General features: G+C 42.0%; 1 protein-coding gene across 7 annotated transcripts in view; it reads left to right on the top strand.

The window, feature by feature from the left end:
- ints8 (integrator complex subunit 8) overlaps positions 1–21225 on the top strand; it is a 158559-nt gene that overhangs the window by 95695 nt on the left and 41639 nt on the right. For 5 of the 7 annotated variants that reach the window (XM_073930818.1, XM_073930820.1, XM_073930819.1 and 2 more), the window contains one exon: positions 18035–18239. The exons of 1 other annotated variant lie outside the window; for it this stretch is intronic. In XM_073930818.1, coding sequence (XP_073786919.1) covers positions 18035–18239 — 205 coding nt within the window. Of the gene's footprint in view, positions 1–18034; positions 20351–21225 lie in introns of all 7 variants that reach the window. One more of the 7 variants, XR_012394572.1, reaches the window with a different exon arrangement.

The following is a 21225-nucleotide window of genomic DNA, read 5'->3' as shown; positions in this document are numbered from 1 at the left end:
TTGTTGTTTGGGCCCTGGCAGTGTGATCGGAGGGCTCTTCCAGGTGGGCTCATAGGTGGTTGTGGAGCAGGCCGCTTTTTGGTTGGTAACTGGGGGCTTGCGGCAATGGAGTGTGAAAGTTTAGTTCCAGCATACACCAGTTCCTCCATCTTTTTTGAAAAACCCAAGAGTGGTGAACATTGTGACAATGAGAACGTGTCCGGTGACAGAGGCTGTGCATCTGGAGATTCTGTCTGCAGAAATATGTTTTCCTGAGGATCATTTTTGAGTGACGAGACTTGATGCTGTTCTGATGCGTCACAGTCTGCCTGTGTTGAGCAGAGGGCAACTGATAGTGTCTCTATCAACATTGGGTGTTTTGGCTGCATGGCATTATCACTGTCCTTGGGTGATTCGTCAGCCACAAGTCCACTCAGGAGCTGATTTGAGGTCCTGTGGTCATCCGGACATTTGCTAGGTGTGTGTGTGCAATTCAGTTCAGTGGCATACACAGCTGATGGATGATTGAGGGAGAAAAAAATATTGTCCTTTATCACCTTTGCACCAAGTTTGTTTGGATGAAGGCCGTCTGATGTAAACAGCTGTCTTTGGTTCCAGAAGAGATTGAAGTTGTCGATGAAATTCAGTCCTTTCTTGTTACATGTTTTCTGTAGCCATACATTTAGACCAAGAAGCCGTGAAAACATATTTGTCCCTCTTGCAGGGAGTGGTCCACTTATGAACGGCTGAATCTTCAATCTTTCAGCTGTTTCCAAGAGCTCACAGAACTCTTTCTTGAGCAGTTCTGACTGTTCCTTCCGAATATCATTCTTCCCCACATGGATGATAATCCGTTTTGCAGTCTTGTGCTTTTTCAGAATTTCTTCAAGTTCTTTGTTTACATCAGAAACTGTTGCATGAGGAAAGAAGTATGTCATTGTAGATCTGCTCCTGAAATTCTTGATTATTGAATCTCCTACGACTAGTGTTCTTATCTCAGGTGTAATCGGAGCAGAATGCCGCTGTCTAGTTGCCCTTGAGCCTCTGTTCCATGCAGAATTAGTTGCTGAATCATGCGATCTCTGTCTGACTGCATTTGGGGATTCTTCACCCATATTACTCAAAACTTCATATCTGTTCTAAAGCTGTATTTGAGTCCGAGCTGTATTTGGGGTAGAAGACGCTAATGCGGCAGCGTATGATCTGACCCCACGAGTACCCTTTGGTCTCGCACCTTGTTTATGCCAATGCTCATTTTCAACAGTTCTTGTCTGTTTTTCTGTGCTCAAAACAGTAGCAGGAACAGATTTATGGGACTCACCGGCTGTGTGCTGAGAGGATCCACAATGAAGCTGAAGTTCTCGTCGGATCGCAAGCAACTTCGTTTCAAGAACTGCAATCTTTTGTAGAAGTTTGTGGCAGTTTGTACAGCAGTGAAAATCTGAATTAATCCGATCCAGAGGCATTTTCACAGCCGTGTCTTCCCGTCTCCGGAATGTAAGCAGCTGATAGCTGGTAGCGGGAGGATTGTTTAGACAGTAATTCCCCTCTTGTTAGTAAAGCTTTATTCCAGAAAGTTTGTAGAATCGATGCTGATCTTCAAGCCGTGTTGTTTGAGCACTGTGCTGATAGGCTCAAGTTAAAATTAGGGTATAAGATATAAAAGCAAGAGTGCGGAGCAGTGGGCAAAGACGTCCGAACAGTAGCAAAGCAGGAAGTAGAAAAACGCAGGAAGTAGAAAAAGACACGACGCACGGCAGAAATGTGTTTGTTTGAAACATTTTTTACTCTAGAGCATTTCTCATCAATGGTGAGATCCGGATTTGCTGATCGTCTCCTTTAAAAAAGACGCAGCTCCAGTATGTGGTGATTGTCCTGTCTACAGATTTGGTAAGTGTGTGCTATCAGCTCCCTTTCTTTGTTCGTTCAGATGGCAAAGTTATAGTTTGTGTGGTCAGCTGTACTCTTTCAGTGTTTACAGTTGAACCTTAGTCAAAATGATTTCTAAGTTACTTAGTTTACAGTAAGTTAATATCACTACAATATTGAAAGGTCCGCTGTAAATGCTGCTCTCTAAGTGTAAACACTTGAATACTGTAAGCAAACTATTGCCTACAGTCGTGTTGAATTTTCGCCACCTTTTGTGACAGGATAGTCTACACACACACGGCTTTCTAACCTCCTGAGTGCTTCTGAGTTACAGAGAAATGCAGAGGCTTTTTTCTCTTATACGACGTGTGGTATCAAACATCCCACCGTCATTAAACACACTGTCTCCCCTGCGTGTTTGTTTGTACTCGGTCAGAAGCGCGTGCCCAAATGGCAACTCCCATTTTTGTTCAAACCCTGCCTATTTTTCCTCCCCCTACACTCCCACCCAAACAAAGCTAGACACGCCCACTTTCCTGACTTTTTCCAAACTAGAGGTGTGAAAACATCTTGCTGAAACGGGGGGTTTCATGGCCCTTTAAGACAGTTTGGAAACCCTTATGAAAGGCCTTATCATAGCTAGAAAATTCAAGACTATTTGCTCCCGTGGTTTCAAACAGTTAGATTAGCTACCTAACGTTTAACCTCTGTGCTTCGCCGCCGTACGAAATTAATTTCAGAACTGCTGGACGGTTCTAAATTAATGTATTAGGGAGTTGCAAGCTTGCCTATTAACCGCTTTCTGACGAAAATAATTCTCAGAATCAAAAGCGTGTTTTAAATGGTACCCATGTCTGATATGGATGTGAATTCCCATATTTCAGTTATTTTCATCTGGACAATCTGTGTACAAAATGTGCACCGCCTCGAGAGACTTCTCCCATTTTATGTTTGTTTGTCTAAATGTAATTGTCAGATATCATAAATCAACATAACATAATGGATGACCGTTTTTATTGAATCCCTGTGATTCAGATTTCACCATCTGTGAATTGAGCTGCGTTCAATCTATGAATGAAAATCTTTTGTGAATGAAGTCATCCCTTTGAGCATTCATTGGCTATTCACAGACGTGACGTGCGCGCGCCGTCACGCGCATTAATGACATAGCCACGTCCACAGAACAAGCCCTGCCCCCTCCGGGCGAAGCATCTTGCTTCACAGTCAGATGAACTCGCTCGTAGCTGCTAACAGCTACGCTTGGGTAAACCAACCCTTCGCGTCTAAATATTGCCAAACTTTTAGCATAAGGCTAACCAGGACGTGAAGCGTAACTCGTAACAACTTGCTAGCGGCTAATGCCAGCTAAAGCTCAAGTAAACTAACCCTTCACGTCTAAACATTACCAAACTTTTAGTACAAGGCTAACCGGATGTGTAGTGCAACTCGAAAAACATCCATTCTGTCTCCTTCTGCTCTTCTTACTCAGTTCCACCCACTATTGGGTCTGAAATGGTCAAATTGTTTGGAGTTTAATTTGTTTTAATTTCGATTAAGCATTTAAATTTCCCTATTATCATTTTATCCTAACAATATTTTAGTTATCCAAGTATAGATTATTGGTCTGCTTTTATTTCCTTTTGGTTATTATGAATTATTTTGTTACTTTCATTTTTATTAATTTTACTGCCTTCTGTCTTTTTCATTTTAATACTGCTATCCAGTTTTATTTTATTATTATTATTATTTTTTTTAAATCAAGTTCCCAATAACCTATTACATACTTAGGTCATATTTAATTTTAATTTTTTTGGTTTTGCTATTTGGGGAATAGCTTTTAATTGTTTCTATTATTATCATTAATAGCATTATTTTCTCCCTTCTCAATTTTATTTCATCTTTCTCTCCTGTCTTACTTATTCCCTCTCCTGTTAGGTTATAGGGAATTTATTACTTTATATAAGGGCTCAAATATTAGGCTGAAGCTAAATTCAGAGATATTGATCTATAGATCCCACATCTGATCAAAACATTTTGGGTTAACCCATTAATGTTTGTAGATGCCCCTAAATACTGAGGCACTCTTTTTTTTTTAAGCTGTCCTGTGCTGCTTTATACCCATAGGGGATTATTATGATTATTCTTTTTAAATTCTTTTATGCCAATTTCATTTTCCCTTTTTAGACCTCCCTCCATCACAGGATGATAACCTTCTCTATCCATCAGATACTAAAGCATACTAAGATTCCTACTCCAATTTGCTCGCCCAGAATAGTAGATCCGTAGTACTGCCTTTATCTTGAACTGTTAGAGTCCTCTGTTTTTGTGTTTGTTCACCACCAAGTTTAAATAGCTTGTAAAACCTAGTCTAAACTTAACCCACAACAGGACTTTAAAACGAACGTTTGAGACATGCCCATAGGTTTTGCTATTCTCCCTCTCTCTCTCTCTCTCTCTCTCCCTCTCTCTACCCCTCTTCTCATCTTTGTCTTTTATTTTTTATCTTTATTCATGTTTACTGATATTCATAATTTTTTTCTTTCCTTTTTTTTCCCTGTACACTCGTTCATTCGAGTGAAATGCCATTTTCGTTAGTATTATTGCTTTTTTTTTTTGAGTTACTGTTATTTTTATTTACTTAAGTATATCTCTTTACTTTGACCTGCTCAGAGACCATGCTATTGAGAACCACCAGGGTGATCTACATAATTGATTGATAACTTGCACAGCCTAGCGCGTGACTAAAAGCCTTGAGGCCATTACTTAGATTTCAACTATAATATAGCCACCCCAATTCGACATCACGGTGTCTGGCCCCCAGTGGGTCCTTAAAAGGACCAACGTCTGGCCGGCACATGTCCCCTAGCTGACAACCCTGTCAGACTAAGGCCGTACTCACACTAGGTACAGTTGCCTCGAACCGGGCCAAAGCACGCTTGTCCCCCCTCCCGTCTCCCCCGACGGCCCGCGCTCACACCATATCGGGCCTTGGCACACTTACGTCATCGCTGCTGCTCTCTTCAGTGAGAAGCGCTCTCTATGGCAAGCCTTTTTAGCATTTAAATCTTTGTTCTGACTCCATAAATATATTTAGAGATATCTCTAATTATATTTTGACTTGTCATAATTATAATTCCACTACTCAGAATGACAATTGGAGATATCTGCAATTACAATTGTACTTGTACGAAATCAGATTGGAGATATCTGCAAATATATTATGCTAAAACGTAATATGTTAAATGCTAAAACGGCTTGCCATACGCTCTCACCCAGTAGTCTCACCCTGGAGATTTCTCTAGTTATATCCTTACAGTCGTTTGTTATGCATTGACATGCAGTCAAATATTCCACCAAACAGTCCTTAGGGATGTGGGGACACGCAGTCAGATATTTTACCGGACAGATCCGCCACTTTTGGCGCTCATAAACAATCATAAAGCTCTCGTGCTGCTGGAATGAGGAGGTCTGCTGAAGGCGCGCAGCTGACGTGCAGTGAGGCGTTTGCGTCTTTAATAAACTACGGCAGTTTGCGTTCAATGAACAGTAAGAATGATTAATAAATCCATATGAAACAGTCCCTTAAAAGTCACGTCTTGCTTTCAGTTTCGGGCTTTGGCACGTTTTGCACTCACACACAAGCTTACCGCACCAAAGCCCAAGTGATCCGCGAGCTCTCTCTCTCTCTCTCTCTCTCTCTCTCTCTCTCTCGTGATCTCTGTCTCTCTCTCTCTTTCTCTCTCTCTCTCTCTCTCTCTCTCTCTCTCTCTCTCTCTCTCTCGTGATCTCTTGTCTCACCCAGCAGACCAGCATGTCAAGTGTGTCCAGCCCGCTGCTCACTGGGACCAACTGGAGGCCTGGTTAAGTGCTTAACCCACAACCTCCTGCCCAACGTCGCCATGGAGCTGCAGTGGCCAAGCAGAGAGCAGCTGGACATTCGCATTAATCTGCTGAGGGCGAACGACCTGGCCCGGGCCCATAACAGCCAAGCTTAGACTCAACTCTCTAGAGCCCTTACACACCTCACCCTTGCACAGGCCAGATAAATAGGAAAGGATCTCAAGCAGCTGGAGCATTGAGCCCAGGACGCATGCAAGACGACGAGGGAAAAAGACGCCGAACTTCTGGAGCAAGTGGACGAACTACAGGACAATGACCAGTGGACGATGGAGCTACAAGCAGACAACGGACACAAGGAGCGACGAGAGAAGAAAGCCAAAGATGAACTGAGTGTAAAGCTACAAAAGCTGAAACACTATTGCAAATAGCAGAACTAAAAGACAGTGAAGCTCGGGTCAAAGCCTCTAAAAGTCACCGGCAGAGGGCCTGAGCAAATTTCCAACACATAACCCAACCAAGAGACTTTAAGTATGAACTTGACAGAGTTCACCTAGAACTGTCACATTCCTACAATCCATGTGATGACCCAAAAGAGGAAGTGCCCCGATCAGCCCCAAAGCCAAGACTTTATATTCCAGAAGAGGGGGGGTGAATGCCAGCAACGCCCGTCAGTAGGGGTGTAACGATATTAAAACCGAACCGAAATATCGCGATACACCAACCACGATACGTATCGCGAAACTCTCGTGGCGTACCGCGGTACTCTCACGCCCCCTGCTGCCCATTGTTGAGGTTGACGTCACTTGTCTCTAACTAATTGAACCAATTTAAACACATCTTTATTATCATATTTGATTAAATTGTTTTAGTAATGATAAAGATTTGTTCTAAATATTATATTCTAAAGTTAGTATTTTAGTGCATGTTATGTCATGTGACTTGAATAAGCATCACACTCGTTACTACTGGACGCAGGATGGCTGCTTCACATAGTACTGAGATTGCAGATCCCCCAGACACATTTAAGTCATCTGTGTGGAAACATTTTGGTTTTTCAGTTGAGTACAGGAATAGAATTCGTGTCGTAGACAAAGCCTTACTTGTAAGGAAAAACATTTAAAAAGTGTGGTAATTTCACAATGTGAGGGTGTAAGCAACAGAACTGCCAACAAAAGTGATTTAATGTACAAAAGTAAAACCAAAATAATGCCCAAATATACAAAAAAAGAGAAATATTTACACTAATAAAAATAATATAATAAAGTAACAAATTCAAACAAAAGTATCAAAAAAAATTAGTTAAACTCGAGCAAGGGGGTGATAGTGAAGACAAACAAAATAAATAAATATAATAAAATAATTCTAACTCATGAATAACCCCTCTTACCTCGCTAAAACTGATGAAAAGAAAAAAAAGGTCTTCAGCGCCGTGCGCCGCATTCTTCCCTATACTGAATAAAATAAACAAAGATGACCTTCACCTCTTACCTGATGTCTTTAACAATACATTTTCTACGTGTTTGCAAAATGGAAATCGTATGACATTTTCCCTGTCCACCTTACACTAAGACTGAACTTGAGGAGATACAGCTATATTGTCGGAGCTAAAAAATAATATACAAATCAATTGAAATAAAAATGTACAAACCTCACAAAATTTCTTAAAGTGGGCAAAAGTAATGCAAAATAATTTTACCCAAACGAAAGTTAAGCAAAAACAACGAAAATCATAATCATGTCAGAAAAATGCACGAAAAACGAGATCAAAGGAAAAAGCGTTCTCTCTCCCGCTCTTCCTGACATGCTTTTTACTTTCCCGCACTGCGTCGCCAAATGATGATAGATCGGTCTCCTGACCAATCAGCTGTCAAAAAGGTGGACCTACAGAAATGACAGGCATCAGCTGTCGTGAAGGTTGACCTACATAAATGACCGGCATAGAGGGAGCGGGAGAGAGAAAGAGAGAGATCGGGAGGCAAACATACAGCCGGCTACAACCCTAACATTAGTTTCAGACACAACCGCAATGTATTTTACTGGTGAATATGTCATGAAAAAACACTTTACAAACACATTATATGTATATTTTTCATTAATTTAAACGGAAACCTATCTATCTAAATGAAACCATATAATAAAAAATGAGCGTCTGTGTCAGCACAGAGATCAAGCCTCTCATCGGAGAATATGAATATTATGGTGTTTTTGAAGAAGATCTTCACTAGTCTACACTGCAGTTATTTATTTAATTTTAGTTTACTTAGTTAAGATGGCTGCACTAAAGAGAATAGTTTTTTTTTTCTGACTAGTCTATATTGGAGGTATTTATTAAATTCTAGTCGTTTACTCGGGTATCCTGACTGTACTAAAAATGCAATGACAAAGTTAATAAAGAAAAAGTTAAGATGTTCTTGTTATTAAGTGAATTGTCCCTTAGCATTGCTGTTAGCATGACATCAACCCTAACCCCACAGCAAACAGAAACCGAACCGTACCGAACCGAACCATGGCTCCAAAACCGTGAACCGAACCGAACCGTGCCTTTTGTGTATCGTTACACCCCTACCCGTCAGCAACACAGGGCAAGGACTCCCTCCAAAGGGGTCTCCCACGACAGACACAATCTGTCAACCAAAGACTTGAACCAGCTGGCTAGGGAAATGCCAACTTTCACCCCAAACGCTGCTGGAGGTGACGACACCACTCCTACTTTTAAGACATTGACTTTTACACAGACGAGGCCAAGTGCCACTACCTGTGACAAAATATATTTGCTAAGAATTACTTTGAGCCGTGAGTCAAGAAGTTTCCTGAATCAACAGCCCTGTGCCATCAAAGCAGATTACCAAAAGCAAAAGCTCTTACTAGAGTGTTTTTCTGACCCCGTGTCAGAATAAGGTCTGATTGTTGCCATGGGTCTCAGAACAGCCACGAGACCTTACAGGCAAACTACAGTCGACTGTACCAACCCTACTGGGTGACAGGAAATGAACCAGGACGAAGGACTTAACCTTTAAGATCTTCTCTCCCTTAAAACCTGCTTCCTGTGAAAGGACGCTCAGAGATACACTAGGACAGGCCACGCTCCACAAACAGCCCAAAAGGAGCCTGCCAGCCTGCAGTAACTAGGAGCTCAAGCAACCAGCATCCAGCTCGTTACATGCCAGACAAGACCAAGTTTGAAAACTTGACACCTAATGACAGCACAGTGGCATGATAAACAGCAGAATGGCTGAAAATCTTAAAGGGGCCCTACAAGAAGTCAAGCCAGACTCCTTATGACTAGGGGGGAGGCCCAAAACCATTTCCCCCCTGAACACCTGCCTTCTGCTCCATCCCCGCCGAGTACTGTGACTCCAACTCAAACCAAAGACTGTGTATCCAACTATAGCGTCACGCTTCCCACAAGCAACAACCACTGCCACCCTGCATACAACCTCAGGTACCCGAAAACACTGTTCTGGTTTTCTGTTTACCTTATGAGCCACAGCCTACCAACCAGCCCCACCTGCTTACAAGCAACTGCTCAGGCCCCTGCACTTCAACTCTTGGGGAACCTGATCGAAAATTACGTGGCAACGATGCTCTACTCGGCTGTAACCTTGGGGATGAAAAAAAAAAGACGAGAAATACTGGTCAGGGCGGGAGCAGGCCTCACAGTAATGTAATTTTCTCTGTTTGAGTAACTCAAAGCAAGAGCTCAGAGACTAAACTGGACACTTAAATGCCAACAATGCAGGCTGAATGCGCAATCATACAGCCAGACTGAGGTTTATCTTACGTACATCGCTCCCATTCAATTGACTATTGTCCCCATGACTGCAGTGCACCCCTTGTACACGTCACCAATGGACACATGCCCGCTGCTGATGGGTAAAGATCTGCTGGATTTGTTTTGAACCTCTTTTGAACTTTAAACCTCTCAAAATTTGGGCCCAAGTGCCAGAACCCTTTCTCACAGCCATCAGGTCCACCCCAACAGACTGTTAGGTCACCAAGGTCGCAGGAAACCGCGAGAACCCAAGCTCAGTAACAGAAACGGGGTCAAGGTCGCTACTCTGCAGCCTTCAACCAGCCAGCAACCCTAATACTTGCTGCCCCAGGCCTCAAGAGGCTTAATGTTGAATAACCTGAATGTGAACGACACTGTACTGGCATTATGGGCAGACAGCTCAGCAGCCATCAGCCTCGCACCGTGCAGCTCTCCGTCTTAACACACCCCAGACCTGTGTTCAACGAAAAATCATACACGCTACTATCCAAATGATGAACTCTCACGCATGGCAACTGCCAACAGCATTTGCGCATTGAACTTGAACCGGAACGGCAAATGGTTGACCCATCCCTTCCTGACTCTCACGGCCCTACCGCACGATGTCCACATCGGAGCTGATAGCCTGGTTCATCTACAGGTATATATAGACACCCTTAACGACCGGTTATAGACACCCACAGTTCTCACAGCCAACCACTATGGCTGTCACCCTCAAGAAGCCTCACTCAGGCCAGACCATGCCAGAGGTCTGCTCCATCATCAGCAAAAACTCTGTGGTGCCAGCCTATACAAACGAGTGCTCTATATGGCTCTCCGTACGAAAGGCCGAACTCTAAACCAATACATTGGGTTTCTTCCAACTAACAAAAGGCATAAAACTGGGCCTCACCCTGGAAGCCATACCCTTAATTGAACTATCCTCATGAACAGTATATGTCTTGTTGTATAGCTGCATGGCAACTGACATAAAGATCCCCAAAGACTATCGACTGGGACGATTGGTCAGCCACGACTTCCATGACTTTGAACTTTTGAGGCCAATTATTGGCCTCATCCTACATGCAACGACACCAGAGGGGAGCTTAGGAAGCACAGACTATACTGTTCAAGCTCATCACACTCACGTCTGTCTTGCCAATAAACAAAGAACAGGTATGCAGAAGTGAGCTCACTGAGGACTAACTCCTTGCCGTGTGCCCAGTCACTTATCACCCCATCACTAAGATGGAGGAAGACATGGCATTTTCCTCTACAGAACGGACACGCTGAGGCCACGCAGGATGATGTCAACCGACAAACTTCAGCACATCCTTTATGATTACAACAGTGCCTTCGCTAATGACTCTTTAGACTGCGCTCCCACTGACCTTCACATGGTACGCATTCCAACATCTCTGAATGCACCCCACCTGTTTGTTGAGCAGTACAAATCTCCACTGCTTCACATTAACCTGTGCAGGAAATATTTAACTCCATTCTGAAAAAAGACATCTGTCTATGTAACAGCACCTACTTGGCACCCATCTGGCCCATCCTCAAGCCAAACAACAAATGGTGCCTGACTATAGAACGCTAAATCAGCAAGTGCCATTGTCACGAGGACCAATGATACCACTGGAACAGGAAGTGCCCAGAATTCAAGGACCAACCATCTTCTCAACGCTTGATGTGGTCCCCGCCTTTTGATGGGTAAAGATCTGCTGACCAGCAAATGACCAGCATAAGCTAGCTTTCACCTTGAACAACAGACAATAAACAATCATGAGGTGCCCCATCGGCTATGCCAACTCACCAGCCGAATTTAACACCTTCCTGAACAAAGCATATCCCAATGCTAATGTTAGAGGCAACCTCACTGACGTCGATGACATCTTCATGAAAAGTAACACTATGTCTGGCCACTGTGTCTGACCAAGGAGATAGACCATGTCCTACACCAGTTGACCGTTGCTAGCGCGAAGACTACCGCCTACCAAGGTCCCCGAACTGAGCAGCAACCTAAGTGGGTGCAAATACTCCATACACGTCATTAAGAACTTTTCAAACACTTCTAGACCTGTGACCACTCTGTTCAAAAAGGGCTGCCCTTTGTTTGACGGAACTTCAACAGCTGGCCATGACTGAACTGAGACGACGCCTGTGCATATGCAAGTAAAACACTCCTTGTGCCAGAATGCAAATACTAAAACTGTGAAATAGCATCGCCCGCACAGTAGATGCCATTTCAGTAGCGATTCGCCAACTTCCTTGGAGCACAAAAGTCATCATAAAGTACTGCCACCAACCTGTCATGTTACTGAACAGTCAGCGCATCCGGGATGGCATAGGGACTAACACCACTACAACCATGCGGCAGATGGCCCCCCAGGGCCACTATATTGACACGCGTTACACCTTAAGCCAAAAATCCACGCTGGGCAACGGCCTAGCTGTTTACCAAGACTGTGCATCTGACAGGCCATCTGCAATGCCATAGTGGATGAACCCCAGCCACCTCTGGCAGCCTGTCATTCAAGTACTTTAAGTACTGGGATGAGAATGCGTGCCAAGGTATGCCCACAGCCCATGTTGATGGATGCTTCCACAACCATTGCAGTATGCAGAAATGACAGCCTTCTTTGTAACCCTTCAAATCGCAGCAGCCCATGACATCAGAGTGCACTTTGCTGCACAGACTCCAACTTGCTAGACTTGCCACCTCCCATGGTGGAAACAAAGGGCTTCAAAACTCCACCCCCCACAGTTGATGACCACATCACCGACAACCACATGGTGGTTGTTCACTGGAAAAAGATAAGGACATTTCAAACTTTCAGACCCCGACAAGGACCTGAATGACCAGACAGATGCCCCTACAAAGAAGGGCGCACCACATGGTGAACCATGGTCACCACCCAACCAAAACCCTGAGATATGGCAGCTGTAACCGGCAGCCAACAACCCTGCCTAGCCCGAACACTGCTGCCACATCCAATCTCACCAGCCCAACATATGTTGACAAATGACATTGCGAACATGCAGGCGTCTGAGTCCTCTAGTCAGACCAGTTTTATTTTTTTTTTCTTGTTTAGTTTGTTTTTCCCACCACCTTACTCAGGTCACCATGGCACAAAAAGCCATGTACAATGCACTGAAACAAGTGGCATACTGACCCAGCACACAGCAAAACATGCCCAATGTGCAGCCAGTTTCAACCATCGAACCTGATTCACTGAGCACCACAGCAGCACAGAGAAACCATCCTCGTATGGTCAGACACCCAGATGGATCGGGTGGAACACTTCCATGGGCTCACAAGGAGCAACAATTTTTTTTGTGTGTTTTTCTCTCTCTCTCTTTCTTCTCCTCAAATTCATATGCCAGTTCACCAAGTGGGTAGAGTGTCTCTCAGCACCGATGACACAGCCCAGACCATGGCATATCTTCTGATTATGCAAACAACTCAGACTGAGAAACTCACTGCACAACCAACATCACGCAGGAAGTGCAAAGACTCCTGGTGGTATTATGCTCAACTGCATAGCAGCCAACCTTCAAATCTGCTTATCACAACCAGATTAAAAGACATTTGGTCACAAGCCAGAAAAGGGGGAAAGAGACCCCGCAACCGGTGTCACAGTGAAATGTCCAGCCAAGCACAGCGATCGCAGACATCACCTACTCTCTCCCCTATTCTCTCTCTCACTTCCTCTTCTACACAGGATACAGCCACGACCCTGTATCTCAGCCTCACCAGAGGACCACTGCAACCTCACAACTATACTTCTCTATCACTCATCTCTGGACAACTGCTGGACAACCAACACTCTGCCTCCCGACAGCAGGGAAATACACAAAAACAAGGGCTTTGCCATTCAATAAGATGCAAGCACCAGTGGACAAGCACGCCGATGAACTCCCCCTTAAAGCTTTCAAGCGCGAAACCAGGAAGGGGTGGGAGGAAAGAGCATGAAGAAACCATGTCAACACTGCTTGAGTCTAAACCACGACCCGACGACCCAGGAACGGAGGTCGAGGAAAACCCACCTCCAGCTTAACCTGTACGTCAAGTTAGATCTCAACCAACAAGGTTTTCTCCAAACCTACTTTGTTGCGAGGGGGGTATTTGTAGCTTACAGTCCATAGGTAAAACTACTTATTGATTTTAAAAAATGGTCTGGTTTCAGTCTACAGGACAATTTCGATCACCCGGTGCCAGGGAGTCTACTGGGTGAGACAGAGATCATCCCTGGCCGACAATTTAGTTACTCTGGGGCACACAATATATGCGATATATATACATATACATATATATATATATATATATATATATATATATATATATATATATATATATACACACACACACACACACACATTACATTACATTAGACCTATTGTTTACATTCATAAAATTTATATCATTTGCTAATTAATAACTTCATGTGAAACTGAATCTACCTCATTTCGGAGTCTGCTACTGTCCACCAGTTACTGACACATGCTTTCTGAGCCTTTAAAAATGAATGAACAAACAAATGAACGAACGGACGAACAAGCGAGTGGTTTTCCACCAAGGCAACCCAGGTGCTGAAATATAATTGGCTAAACTGGCATTAGGCAAGTTAAAATTACCAAAAACAAAGACAGCGTTTTGGCACAAAAAGCTCATTTTCATAGCAGAATATCTGGCTAAAGCATTATTATTTTAAAGAACTTCTGTCTGGACTACACAGATGACAGTACATCTACTGTATAACGCATGGCACTTTATGCTAAACCTCTGCACTTTCCACTGCACCGGTCTCCTTTATGGTGCTAATCGTGACTTTGTGACAGTCCTTTCACAGCAGCTGTCACTCAACTCAAACCCGGAGAAGAGACGAAACGACAATGAAAGCTCCTGACCTGCTTGTTCGGGTCATAACACTCTGGATCTTCCTCGCTGCTGTTTATCGCCATGCGGAGCTACTACTCCAGTATTCGGCAGAGGAACTTCTTCAACTCCGCTCCCACTTCTCGGAGACTCCGTCAACGCTGCGCTTTCATTCGGACATCGCGGTCCGGCCACGTCGGAGATATATTCACAGAGGATCCCGACGGTCCTACAACATTGACAACTCATCCCAAATACGGTCTTTCTGGTCGTCCAACCCTCGCCAGGCATCAAGGTCAGTAAGATCCATTGACCGTAATGTACTCACATACCCAGCAAACTCCGCTTCCAACGAAGCATGCAAAAACAATCTATCTTTTGGACTACTCAACATTCGCTCGTTATCTAATAAAAGTCATCTGCTGCAAGACGTACTGTCTGACCATAAGTTTGATTTCCTCTGTCTTACTGAAACTTGGCAAAGACATGATGATTTCTATTATTTTAACCAAGCTGTTTTACCAGGCTACAAATAAATTTGTAAACCCCGCACTACTGGACGGGGAGGGGGCGTGGCGATACTCTATAAGGAGAAATGGAAGGTATCTCAAGTAACTGTGTCTGAATACCCCTCTTTTGAGTCAGTCATCATTAAATTAATGGGGCAGTTCCGACTATTCTTGCTGCAATATACTGTCCTCCTAAACGCAGTTCAAGCTTTTTAACTGAACTTTCTGAGTTTTTAACTGAGCTGTGCTCCTTGTCTCCTAATGTTATTATGCTGGGTGATTTTAATATTCATATTGATGCTGGCAACAATATTAATACAATCGACTTTTTATCCTGCTTGGACAGCTTTGGAATGCAGCAATTTGCTAATTTCCCTACACACACTAAAGGCCATACCCTTGATCTCATCTGTTGCTCTGGAATAATCCCTAACAAATGTACTGTTTCTGATCTTCTTGTATCTGACCATTTCTTAGTGTCTTTTTGTGCTCAGCTTGCAGTTTTTAAATTGCAGTCACCCCGGACAATCAAATTTAGAAACGTTAAGAACATTGATTTATTACATTTTTCAGATGTACTTAATAGTTTTGCATACAATGTGGACTCATCTTCTGCTGATGCTCTGGTGTCTATTTACAATAGTAGACTATCTGAAATTTTGGACACTTTTGCACCTTTACAAACCCGGACTGTCTCTTTTTCTGTTTCTGCTCCTTGGTTTACTTCTGATCTGCATCAACTCAAAATTAAGGTCGCAGGTTGGAACGGTTGTATAAGAAGTCTGGGTTAACTGTCCACAAAGAAATGTTTACAGAACATGCTCATCATTATAAGGAAGCATTACTTAAAGCAAAATCTGACTATTATGCTAACAGAATAGAATCTAGTCAGGGTAACTCTAGATTACTCTTCTCTGTAGTTAAAAAATCATTAAGTTTTCCTGACACATCACTTTCTTCTTCAACTGAGTTATGTAACAGCTTCCTGTCTTTTTTTGAAACAAAAATTAAGGGCATTCATAATCAATTACATACAAATAGTTCAGCCCCTGACTTCAGTCAAAATGTTTCTGAAATCATCACACATTTTTCTTTTGATACTTTTACCTTACCATCTACCGCTGAAATAATTGGTCATATACAGAAATCTAAAATTACCAACTGCCTGCTTGATCCACTTCCTACATGCTTAGTTAAGACCCGTCTTCCATCATTGTCCACACTGATTACTAAACATTATTCACAAATCACTGGATTCTGGATCTGTCCCATCTTTACTTAAAACTGCTGTAATCACCCCAGTACTAATAAAACCTGGAGCTGATTCATCCAATTTGGCCAACTATAGACCAATTTCCAATTTGCCATTTGTCTCAAAAATACTGGAAAAATGTGTTGCGTCTCAACTCCATAAATATCTTGCTAATAACAATTTGTTTGAGCTCTTCCAGTCTGGTTTTCGTCCCAACCACAGCACTGAGACTGCTCTTGTCAGGATTACTAATGATCTACTACTGGCAGCAGACTCTGGTTTACTGTCAATTCTTATTCTCCAGGACTTGAGTGCAGCCTTTGACACGGTTTCGCAGGTTCTTTTGAATAGGCTTGCCTCACTAGGGATCTCTCGCACCCCTCTTTTATGGTTGAAGTCATATCTTGAAGATCGATATCAGTTTGTTCAAATTAAAGATTTTAAGTCAAGATCGCAGATTGTCACTACTGGTGTCCCACAGGGTTCTGTACTAGGTCCACTCCTGTTTATCATATATCTACTGCCTCTTGGTCACATTTTCAGAAAATACAACATACAATTTCACTGTTATGTTGACGACACTCAACTCTACCTGTCCACCAAGCCCTCCTGTTCTTTTCCTCCTCCTGCTTTGAGCAGATGTTTAGCTGAAATAAAAATCTGGCTTTCAGCTAACTTTTTAAAATTAAACAGCGACAAAACTGAAGCTCTTCTCATCGGCACTAAAAGTGTTTTGGATAAAGCTGATAATTTCACTATAGACATTGATAACAGTACAAATTTTCCCTCCATGCAGGTAAAGAGTTTGGGTGTTATCTTGGATAGCACACTCTCATTTGAAGGTCACATTAATAATATTACACGTACTGCATATTTCCACCTGCGTAATATCACTCGTCTCCGCCCTTCTCTCACAACTAATAACACAGCCATTCTTATCCACGCATTAGTTACTTCACGTCTTGACTACTGTAATGCACTTCTTTCTGGACTTCCTTCCAAACTTCTCCATAAACTCCAACTGGTTCAGAACCATGCAGCTCGTGTCATCTCTTGGACCCCATCTTACGAGCACGTCACACCACTCCTCTATCAGCTTCATTGGCTTCCAGTAAAGTATCGAATTGATTTTAAAATATTACTTCTAACTTTCAAGGCACTTCATAATCTCGCTCCTCAATATCTCACTGAACTTCTCCATATCTACACCCCTTCTCGTACCCTTAGGTCAGCTAACAACTTCACTCTGGCACCACCTCGCACTCGACTGAGCAAAATGGGAGACAGATCTTTTAGCTCTATGGCTCCTAGGCTATGGAACTCACTTCCAGTAGATCTTAGGAGCAGTGATAGTCTTCACAATTTTAAATCACGTCTAAAGACCCATCTTTTTAAGCAGGCTTTTACTTAACAATTTTTTTTATCATGTTTTTATTATGTTCTTTTATATTCGCTATTGCGTTTTAAATTGTTTGGTCAATGATTGTTTTTAGTAATGTTTAAGTTGTTTAGCATGTCTGCTGATGCTTACTGTAAGGCGAACTTAGGTATCCAGAAAGAGGCCATTTATAAATAAAATGAATTATTATTATTATTGTTCAGGTATACAAGTATGTTAATGGTTCTTAAATATATGCAAGCATATTATGTTTTTTTTTTCTTTACAAGAGTCACAAACTTACTCACAGCACCTTTAACTGTTAACATTTTTATTCTGACTACTTATTGTATGCATTTGAAATGTAGAGGTGGGTTGTTTTGTAATGTGCCCATATGTAACTAAAAGAAAATTTTTTTGATGTTACATGTTTTTAAATTGTTGTACTGTACTTAGTTTTCTATTGTGGGTAGGTGTTAATTTATTTACTTCAGATAAGTAAATAAAACATTTAGTTTAGATGTCAGGTTTGTTGTTTGCAATTTCAACCAGCTCTTTTTTGTTGTTGTTGTTTCAGGATTTTGTACATGCTTGTCAGCTTTTTACGGCATGCCTGGAGCTGGTGACAGAGTTTTCTCCAAAGCTGCGTCAGGTCATGCTTAATGAACTACTGCTGATGGAGGTTAGAGCACATGAGGAAGGCACTGCCAAAGGCAGAATAGTGAGACCTCCACCTGACCTGGTCAGCAGGGTTCGAGGATATCTGGAAATGAGGATACATGGTATTAAGTTTACTTTCATAACCCATAAGTTGCAGTATCTGCAGGAGTTGTAATTAGGATGAGTAAATGAACAGCTCTCTTCTCCACTTTCTTCCCCCGCTAGTTCCTTCCCTTTTGCCACAGCAGAATGACTGCTCACTTTATGTGTCTGTGTATGCGGATACTAGGGCTGCCGCAATTTTTTGATATAATGGACTGATATAATTGACACTGATAATTAGTTATCCATTTTTTTTAAACCTATTCTTATGCTTTTTATGCTTATGCCTATGCACCGTAGGTGATTGGTCTCTATTGGAATTGCTCCGTTTATTATTATTATTAGGGACCGAGCATCTACGATTCGTAGACCTTATTCATCTAACTCCTGTTTCAAACAGCCTGTTTTTGATTGTCAGGATGTTGTTGGCCTATAGTTATAATAATGATATTTATATATGCTCAAACTAGTGTTTCTTTCACTGCTTTAGTAATGTCCAGCGGCGTGCAAAGGATGAGACTGACAAAAGTAATCAATGCATGCCCTTCTTTTAGTTATTTTACTGTTGTCAGGTTCACAGTGCAAACAGCTCCTGGGTGAAATTACTTGATTGAACATAAAACAGAGCCAAATAAAACTTTTTTCCTCTACTTCTACTGCACAGCACACAGCGAGCTCACATCATCCAGCTTGCGTGTTGAACTACACTACCCACAATACACTTTGCTATGGACTACAACTCCCGTAAATAGCAGTCTTAAAGCTGCCACTTCTATTTCTATTTCCCCTCTCCTGCAACACTAGTGTGCAACTTAAGCAAAACTGATACTAAAATTGTTTACATTTGTTTTTTTGTTTTTTGTAAAATTGCTACTTTTTACTGTCATTCAATGTGTTTTGGTCACTATCGATACACTGTCACTTTAATTGAGCATGAGCAGTGCGGCCTAAATAGACCCAGTGCCAAAACTATCGCACACTGCTGCTTTAGCAACAATCACGCCTAGTGCTGACGCGTTACTTCTGTGTGCAGTAAGAAAACTCTAATCTGTTTCATGAATGCCAAAAAAACATGCTCTGTTCACGCGTCATGTGTGCTTGCGATGTGAAACAAGCTTTATTCTTCGCGTACAAGCGGGCATAGCCATTTGAATTATTTTGGCTTGAGACATCCGGTCTAATTCACTTTCATTTATTTTTAATACATTAAAAACTGTTGTGGCTTTTGACGTTGCAAACTGATATTTTTTATTATTTTGTTTTGTCTGTATTGTCATGAACACTCTTGTTTGTAGAGCAAGTTGTTTGACCATTTTTTATTTCTATACATTTCTTCCATTAGTAACTGAATCGAAAGTTCTAAAACAATCTCAAAAACGAGCACACTTCTGCATTGAATAAATTTGTTTGTTATTATTTAGTGGACCAAAGACCTACGGTGCGTGGATCATATTGGAATTGCTCAGTGTAGTATTATTATTATTATTATTATTATTATTATTAGGGACAGAGCAACTACGGTGCATATGGTCTATTGGAATTGCTCCGTTTATTATTATTAGTAGGGACCAAGTACCTACTGACCGTAGGCCCTATTGGAATTGCTGTTTATTTTTCTTCAATTCAATTTATCTTTATTTCTGTAGTGCTTTTACAATGTAGATTGTGTCAGAGCAGCTTCACATGAAGAATATAGTGAATTGAAACAGTGTCAGTTCAGTTTTCAGAGTTTAAGTTCAGTTTAGTGTGGTTTAATATTCACTGCTGAGAGTCCAAACACTAAAGAGCTAATCCAAAACTTCACCAATTAGCGAAAGTGAAGATAAAAAACCTAGAGAGAAACCAGGCTCAGTTGGGCACAACCATTTCTCCTTTGGCCAAACGTCTTGTTCAGAGCTGCAGTCTAGGTGCTGAGGGCTGGAGAACGTTGGACATTAACGAAGACTCGTCTGTCCCTGGAGTCTCACAGGAATCAGTCACATGCTCTCCTCTCCTCCATGACCACCGCAGCAGCCGCTCAGATCCAGCCTGGTCCGGGATTATGAAAACCTTGGTATCATCTCTTCACATGTCTTGGATCGCATCAGTGAAGCTGCATAATCTCTGGTGGCCTCGGAATGACTGTCCCCAGGTAGAAATAGAGAATAAAGAGAAAAATTAGCGTAGCTGCTATTCATTGTGTATATAAACGAGATGCAAAAACCTGCATGGAGCACATTTATGCATCATGCCGCTATGTGATGCATTATGCTTTACTAAAAAGATAGGTCTTTAATCTTTTTTTGAACTGCAAGAATGTATTTGAGACACTATTAGGAAGGCTATTCCAGAGTTTAGGAGCCATAAATGAGAAGACTTGACCTCCTTTACTCGACTTTGCTATTTTAGGTACTACCAGAAGCCCTGAGTTTTGAGATCTTAAAAAGCGGGTTGGATTGTAACGAGGCAGTAAGTTGGTTAGATATACAGGAGCCAGATGACACATTGACAGGCAGCCAATGTAAGGAGGATAAAATTGGGGTGATGTGATTATATTTTCTAGACCTGGTAAGAACACAGGCAGCTGCATTTTGTACTAGCTGAAGTTTGTTAATAGAGAATGCTGGGCAACCAGCGAACAGGGCATTCGGTAATCCAAGTCATAAAAGCATGAACTAGCTTTTCTGCATCTGAGATGGATAGCATACTTTGTAACTTAGCAATATTTCTCTGATGAAAGAAGGCAGTTTTTGTGACATGATATATGCTTTTTAAAAGTTAAAGTGCTGTCTAATATAACACCCAGATCTTTTATAGTAGAGATAATGCTAACTTTGCATCCCTCTAATATCAAGTTGAGTTGTGAGTTCTGCTGTGTACAGGATTTTGGCCCAATAAGTCATACTTCTGTTTTGTCTGGGTTTAAGAGAAGAAAGTTGTCTTTAACATCTTTAATACACTCATTTAGCTAAGACAGTTCAGGTGTCTCATCTCCTCAGGTTTAGTTTTTTTTTTTTTTTTAAGATT

This window comes from Danio rerio, chromosome 19 (genome assembly GCF_049306965.1).
Source record: "Danio rerio strain Tuebingen ecotype United States chromosome 19, GRCz12tu, whole genome shotgun sequence".
Lineage (NCBI taxonomy): Eukaryota > Metazoa > Chordata > Actinopteri > Cypriniformes > Danionidae > Danio > Danio rerio.
This window is presented reverse-complemented; position numbering and strand designations above follow the sequence as displayed.